At 55.6% G+C, this 7,825-nt stretch overlaps 1 protein-coding gene and 1 pseudogene across 1 annotated transcript, besides 4 other annotated features; one reads left to right on the forward strand and one right to left on the reverse strand.

The window, feature by feature from the left end:
- On the forward strand, positions 1-2,655 carry Tc00.1047053507533.10 (phosphatidylinositol-kinase domain protein, putative; the record flags this gene model as incomplete). The annotated part of the gene is made up of 1 exon (XM_800233.1): positions 1-2,655. A coding segment is annotated over one exon (2,655 nt), but the record flags the coding sequence as incomplete, so codon positions are not given.
- Positions 1-7,825: a sequence feature (heterozygous, Esmeraldo-like haplotype).
- Positions 3,214-5,566: a mobile genetic element.
- Positions 6,403-6,464: a sequence feature (GA-rich).
- Tc00.1047053507533.21 lies at positions 6,663-7,169 on the reverse strand (annotated as a pseudogene).
- Positions 7,372-7,446: a sequence feature (GA-rich).

Below are 7,825 nucleotides of genomic sequence, written 5' to 3' on the forward strand. Positions count from 1 at the left end.
CAGGGTTGGCAGTGGCTTTTATTTGAGAAGCCCGAGCGCTATGCGGTGCCGTTGTTGGTACATTTGGTGGAGGGGTTTATCTGGACGATTGTGCAGAGACTTGGTCTTTTTGACGGCACCAGGCCTTTTCAGGCGGAGGAGGTGGAGTCGGGGGAGAAAACGGCATCGATTCAGTGCAAGGCTTTATACCCCAAGGAATATAATGTGAACTCCCCGCATAAACTTCTTATCGAGTTTCTCTCGGATTGCTACGTGGACATTCGTGGGCCTGTGTCTTTTCATCCGTCTGTGCTTCTTCTCCTGCACCACCTTGCCATGCGAGTGGTTGAGGCACCATCCCGATTCTCCACGAAAGATAGTTCCTTTTCGGAAATGATGCGTTGCGCCCTATTAATGAGTTCCATATGCCATAATTTGCAGATTGTCAATGAACGTCGCTTAAGTATTGGATCACCCGCTTTTGTGGCCTCCGCTTCTATTGGAAAAGTTCGTCAAGGCTGGTACAAGTGTCTGCTGCAATGGTTTCACAAGACTCCGCCTTCGTGGTACTTTACGCGAGATCCCTCTGCCGCAGAGGAGGAGTTGGTGGTGCTTCAGAAGCTCATAAAAGTACTTGATGCGGATCGAGATGCGTTGCTGCGTTCTACGCATGGCTTTCTTGATTTTGACCCGTCTAAAATTCATGATTGTACGGCTGCGAAGTTTACGCTTATGGGGAGTGGTGTACGCCATACACTCTGTGACATGCTCTCGGACGATTCAGTGAAGGCGGAGGGGGTGATTCAGGGGGTGATCACCAGTGAACGAAACCGCCTTTTGGATCTTATTGCGCTAATGAGACTTTTGGTGGAGCACGAACGCACACGACTTGCGGTGTGGCTTCGGCCACGTGTAGGGGCTGGCGCCCGGTTGGGGGAGGGGAGTTTGAATGGCCTTTCTGAGGCCGTGTGGAGGAGGCATTGTGAGGCGGCGGCGAGGAATAACCCTGCGGTGTTACTGGCGTTGGTGGCAAGATTTCCCAGTCCACATTTATTGGGGTCCGCCACGCGGCATGTAACCACCAACCCCGAAGCCTATTGCCACCTACCCGAGGCAGTTGATCTTTACCTTAACGAGGAGGTGCTTAGGAGTGGTTATCCCGCCCTCGGTTTATTTACAAATTGCACAATTGTGCAGGCTCTTTGCTTTCTTGACAAATCCTACACGACGCGGTACCCGCAGATTTCAGCGTATGCTCTTCGCAGTCTCTTGTCCCAAAAGAGTGAAAGTCTTATATTTTATCTCCCACAAATCGTACAATTATTTTCTGGTGATGCATCGGGCGGTATCGCTGTCTTCCTCCGTAAGATGTGCGAGAAGAGTGATATGTTTACGCATCAGCTGCTTTGGTCCTTGCGGACGGAAGGGGAGGGGGGAGCTGAAATGGCAAGACGATGCGCACAACTTGCTTCTGATGTGGAAGAAGGACTTGTTGCCAAACGGCGATCGTTTCACTATGGGGAGTTTTCTTTTATTGAAAAGATCATCTCCGTGTCGGGTGAAATGAGGTCTTTTGAAAAGGCATTGCGGAAGGAAAAACTGCTTCTTCGTCTGCATGATGCGGAGTTTCACGAACCGGTGGAACGGCAACATTTGTACCTTCCCACAGACACACGCTGGCGCATTGCGGGGATCATACCCGAAACAGCTGCCGCGATGCAAAGTGCGGTGAAGTGCCCCATACTGGTCCAGTTCAAATGCATCCCGCGAGATCCGGATGATTGCGAGGTTGCCCTGAAGAAAAGGGATGAAAAGTCACCCGCGGACACAGAGACTACCATAAAGGCATGTATCTTCAAGATGGGCGATGATTGCCGACAGGATCAGATTGCTTTGCAAATTATTGGTCTCTTTCAGCGCATTTATGACACCATTCAGGTGCCATCTTACTTGTATCCATATCGGGTAGTGACGACTGGAAGGGACAGCGCTGTCATTGAGTGCGTTCCTCGTGCGATGAGCCGGGACCAAATTGGAAAACTTGTAGAAAGCAACCTTGCGGAGTACTTTGTCCAAACTTACGGTCACCCAGAGTCTGTGACGTTTCACCGGGCCAGAGAATGCTTTATACGAAGTATGGCTTCATATTCGGTCGCTTCCTTTGTGCTCAACGTTAAGGATCGTCATAACGGCAATCTCATGATTGATGCTCACGGGCACCTCGTGCACATTGATTTTGGATTTTTGTTTGACTTCTCCCCAGGGGGAGACATTAATTTCGAGTCGTCACCATTCAAACTGACGGCGGAAATGGTGCAACTTATGGGATGTCCTGTGGGTCGTGGAAATGGAACGGTGCAGAGCCACTCCCTATCAAAGGCATTGGTGGATCCCGAGGCGTACAATTTGTTTAGGGATTTAACAGTTCGTTGTTACCTTGCGGTGCGCCAATACGCCCGTCAGATTTGTGTACTTGTAGAGTTGATGCTGGGCAGTGGCTTGCCCTGCTTCAAGCCCAGGAAGACGATTCGGGATCTCGCATGGCGACTCTCGATGCAGATGAGCGAAGTAGAGGCTGCTGAATTTATGCTCCGGCGGATTTCAGAATCGAGGGGGAATCTCCGAACGGTTCTTTATGACAGGTACCAAAATTTCGCGGAAGGCATAGAGATGTAAGACGGGGAGCTTTCCTTTCTGTGGGCCTGTTTCTGCGGAAGCTGTGTCGTGGCGAGCGGGGAGGCGTTGCGCGAGTTACGGATCGTTGGGGCGTGGGGGGGTGCTCTGCCATGATTTAACTCCTCGCTTTGAGTTTATTTCGCCGTCTGGGCGGCACGGGCGCGTGTGTTCGTTTCCGCTGGTTTATTCCCTTTCGCCTCACGCGCCGCTCTTTTTCTATTTTTTTTATTATTATTTGAAGCTTGCGGGGGGAAAATTGTTAGCGAGAAGGCCGGCGTCCCTAGGAATAATGGTGCTCGTCCCGCTGGCGTCGGTCCCTTGCTTCCTCGCGTCGCGGCCGGACGGAAGGTCATGGGGGGGGAACCGCAGGGAAATATCTTCCCGCGTTCTCGGGCACGTGTTATGGCTGTTCCGGCCCCGCGGAGCCCGGGGGTCGCTCGGAAGGGGCGGCCAGGGCGCCGGTCGCCTGGCGGAGGCGCGGGGCGGCGTCCGCTCCGAACGCGGGGGCGCCATGCAACGCCGCCGGCGCGACGACGACGGGCCAACAGAGAAGCCAGCGAAACGCCGCCACCAGCGGGGACGCGACCCTTTCGGGGCACATCGCGGACCCCCGGGCACCTCGAGCGCCAAACGTCAAGACTCACCTGCTCTTGCCCATCATTGGGGGACGGCCCGTCGGTTTGGGGGAAGGCAAGGGGCGGTCGCTGCGGAAGGCCAAGGGCGAACCCGGACTACGCCCGCGCCGCCGCGGACGTGCTGAATTGGAACGCTTAGCTTTAATTTCAGGCGCACGGAACGATTTACTACTTCTCAGCGCGCGCGTCCAACACTGCGGTGGCGGACGGTCTTCTTGCGCAACGAGAATCGGCGATGGCGGGGCGCAAACGCCATTTGGAGACAGCCCCTGCCCAACCCCCGCCCAACCCCAGGGACAACCCCAGGAACGAAAGGCACGCATCAGCGCCTTGGAGGCGCGGTTTGCAGCTTGGGGTGCGGCGACGCGCCCGGGCAGCGAGGAGTTCCCTCTTCCAGGAGAGGGCCGCCAGATGCACCCGCGCACGGGTCCGAAGATGGCGCAACGACACCACCCCACCACGAGCGTTTGATGGCCGGGGGCGCGGCTGCACCCACAATTCCCCAACCCATTTTCACGGGAGAGCGACGGCGGGTCAATACTCATGCGTCATTGGGCAATTTGGGCGACTACGTTTCCCTCACCCCGTGACTTCGCCCTCTCGATCTCCGGCTTCGGAAGAAGTTCCCGGTTCAAATGAAGAGGATCCGGGTTTCCTTGAATTTGTCGTCAACACTTGGTCCCGCGAATTTGGAATGAAGGCGTCTTTGAAATCCGTAGCGCTTACGATTACTGGCACCGAGGGGATGCTCACGCCCAAATTGCCTTTGACATTTCTGGTTTCGTGGATGTGCGCCTTGCAGTTGTATCGGGAGCCCAACAAGCAGTTCATGGACTTGGGCAGGATTATACCGCGGGCCTTCCGGATGCAGATCGTGATTGAATCCGACCCCAGTGTGCCGACCCAAAAACTGCGCGCCCGCCTTCATACGGCTTTTTATGAGGATGACACCTTCGCGAGGGTGGCTCAGCCTTTTGTGGATCGACGGGGAACTCGATCGCTGTTGCTGCGATGCCGACTGTGCCACGATTATGGGCACGACGCGTCTAATTGCAACGTGCGCCCCAAAAGGGGTTTCCCGAACTACAAACGAACGTCAAAAAACGGCAAAGGGGCTGCCCACCGCTTATGAAGGCGGACGACGGCAGCCCCACCACCTCCCACCAATCCCCACAGAAGTCGTCGCACCGCACCGCCGGTGCTTCATCCGGCCCCTCAAATCGCCCCACGCAATCGTTGAGAATGGCGATGGGGCTTCTCCGCCAACGACGCTCGACTGTGGCACGACGAATCAGCGACATCCCCGCTTCGGGCCGGCCACACAAGGAGGGCGAACGATGTGGCTTGATAAATGTGGGCGCCGTCAGCGTGGGGGCAGAGAATGCCCCTAGCGGGGCAATTTACGACCTTTTTGCCACACGCACGAACGCACGACGAACGAGGAGAGCCGCGCGGCCTTTTGATGGTAATATTAGACGTGGTGCCATCGACCCGACCGCGGCACACCAGGATGCTGCGGTCCATGTTGGAAATGAATCGAACCCCGCTGGGCATGATGATTCTGGGGTTACAAAATATCGCGGCGCAATCGGAGACGAAACAGGCGCGCCCCTTGACAAAGGAAGAGATGAATCAGTATATCCGCAGCCGAACCGATTGGAAGGAACGTGTTGTCTTACGACTTGCGTGGATAACGGCGAGTCGTTGGTCCGAGATTGCGGCCTTGACAGCCAAAAATTTCACAATGGAGGCGGACGGGACCCTAACTTTGGATTCGTCCGTGGCGCCGAAGACGGCGAAAGTGGATCCCCACCGCGCCTCGCGGTTCGTCAGGATACGAGGGCAGGACGCGTTCGACATTATAAAGCCATGCAGGACACTTCGACGCAACGAGAAGCTCACGAATATTACTAATACCAAAGTCGAACGGGCTTTGGCTCCTTGGAATGCCACGGCGCATTCCATAAAACGGGGTGCGTTGCGGCACGCTGCTCAAATCGTGGAGACATACAGTTTGAGCCACACGTGATCTCGCTGTTGGTGAAGCACGTCAATCCGTTCGAACTTCCCCAGAACACTGTTCGATATTTGGGGAGTACACCACAATGCTGACCCAGGTGTCGTCGCTGGTCGCATTGATGTGAAGGGAGAAACCGCGGAAGGGCAGTAACCCTGGTTGAGAGCGGAGGAGCGCTTTTTCTCTGATTTTCATCACAATCATGCTGCTACAATAACGAGACGCGCGACAAGGACGCGCCTGGCCACTCCACACGGTGTCAGAAACGCCGAGAATTTAGGCGTAGGCGCGCAATTTTTCCTTCCTTTTCTTTGGGGCGGCCGCGCGGGAAACTGGCGACCGACGCCCCGAGAGGGGGGTGGAAAAAGAAACGGAGAGAGAGCCTGGGAAAATGCCGGGGTGCCGGGAACCGGTGTAGCAGCGAGCGCCTGACCGCCGAGGTCCACGCAACGCACGAAGCCGGGCAGCCGGTAAGCAACAGAATGCTGAGGAAAAACAAAGACGGGAAAGAAGCAACAAAATAAGACAGTAGCGCCCACAGCGCCGGCGGCCACGAAAAAAAATAATAACAACACACGGGCCCCGCGATCTGTCAAACGTAGGTCCTTCAGGACCTCTTGGTTTTTATTTCTTATCCTCCAGGAGCGCACCCCACGCTCTTCGAATCCACCGCCGCAGCCCCGTACCGCCCGGCGAACTATAAGTCGCACCCAGCGCCCTTGAGCCCCGGACCACGTCGGAAAAACCCGCGCTAGCGCCTTTAGCGAAGTCCAGGATGCGTGGTACATCCGCATTTGCGGCTTTCTCCCGCAAGCAGGTCTCCATAAGCGATGGTTCCTCTTCGTCGTCCGGCGGCGGCGCCTGGAACGCCGGCCGCCCAACCTTCTCCGGCGGCCTGGCGACCTTTCCGGCCGCTCTCGTCGACCTCGTCAGCCCCTCCGTTACCGAAACGCCTTGCTACGTCTGGATCGCCGCCCTGCACCGGAGGATGTTCTTGACCGGCGGCGGCTTCGCGAAACCTCGGCGAGGGGGGGAAGAGAGGGTGCGGAAAGAAGGGGAAACGCTGGAGGAGACGCGGCGCGACCCGCGGCCGGCAAAAAAAAAAAAAGAAAACGGAAGGAAGGGGAGGGAGAAGAGAAGAAGCAGAAAAAGAACAACGGCACGCAGAGGCCCCCGCCACGGCGCCGATGCTTCCCCCCGCTCCTCTGAAGTCGCGCCGCAGTCAGCCACCAACACGCAAAGGAAAAAAGCAAGAAATCGCAATGCTAAAAAGAAAAAAAAAACAACAAGAAGGCAGACACACGTCCATAAAAAAAGCGGCGGCCATTGCCGTCGGTGCTCCCCGCACTCGAATCGTCTACGCAATTTTGAGCGCGCCAACGGTGGCTGCAATGGCGGCGGCCGCACCGTTGGAACCAGCCTGCTCGATCTCCTCCGAAGCGCTGTCATGCACCTGAATATACTTTAGAATTGTACGCTTACTGCTGTCCTCTAACTCACCGCCCAATATCACCTCGTCCAGCACGAAATAGGCTCGATGAAAGTTGAAGATGAGATCGAGCTCGCAGACATTGCCAAAGTAGCGGTCCAATACCTCCACAAAATGGTGGATGACTTCCAGCACGATCAGCTCGTTATCGTCTTTGTCGATGGAAGCAACAAAATAAAGGGAGGCATAACGACGACAAATGTACTTGCTGCCCCTGTGCTCAACCACATTGGAAAAGCGCACCGACCGACCCAAAGCAAGTTGACACGCCTCACGCACAAGTTTGGCCTTTTCCTTTTTGGGATATGCAACATACCACTTTGCCAGGCGCAGTTTGCCCTGGCGGCTGATCAGAAGCAGGTATATTTATCATTGACACCAGTGCCAGGATGGTCCCCACTCCTCGCTAAGTAATGCTATGCGCTTCTGCGGCGTGCCTCTACGCTCTGTTTGCTCCGTGCTCTTTCCCTGCCTTTTCGCCGTCGCGCGGGGGAATCGGGACTTCTTGTCTCGGCACCGCGCGCTGCGGATAAAAACACGAGGGAAGCCAGCAGCAATAGGGAGGTGTGGAGAACAAAGAAGGGAAGAAAGGGAAACACACAGAGCTGCAGCTAGAGAGGGGAAGAGAGGGATAGAAAGAGAGAGAGAAAAGCGATAGCTGTAACAGGTTCCTGACGGGTTTCCTCTTGCCATGCCTGCGCGTCTCTATTCAAAGAAAAAAAAAACAAAAAAAAAGAGAGACCGCCACGATTATCACAAAAACAGGGCTCAAATTGCAATGGTCTTTGCGCACATGCCGCCTCTGCTGACTCCGCCTCGTGAACGTTTGGATGCGACTGTCACAAGCAGAGAGTGTGAGCACACAGGCGGCAGCCGTGGAAGACGCAAACCAGCACCTACATCCATTCTCGCCTCAGTCTGACACAGCAAACAAACTGACAGCAAACAACACGCAGCGAGTAAAGGGGGTGCTGCAACAACACGCCAAGGCGTGATCGTTTGTATTTTGGAACGGCAGAAAAACGACCC

This window comes from Trypanosoma cruzi, genomic scaffold (genome assembly GCF_000209065.1).
Source record: "Trypanosoma cruzi strain CL Brener 1047053516045 genomic scaffold, whole genome shotgun sequence".
In the NCBI taxonomy this organism is placed as follows: Eukaryota; Euglenozoa; class Kinetoplastea; order Trypanosomatida; family Trypanosomatidae; genus Trypanosoma; species Trypanosoma cruzi.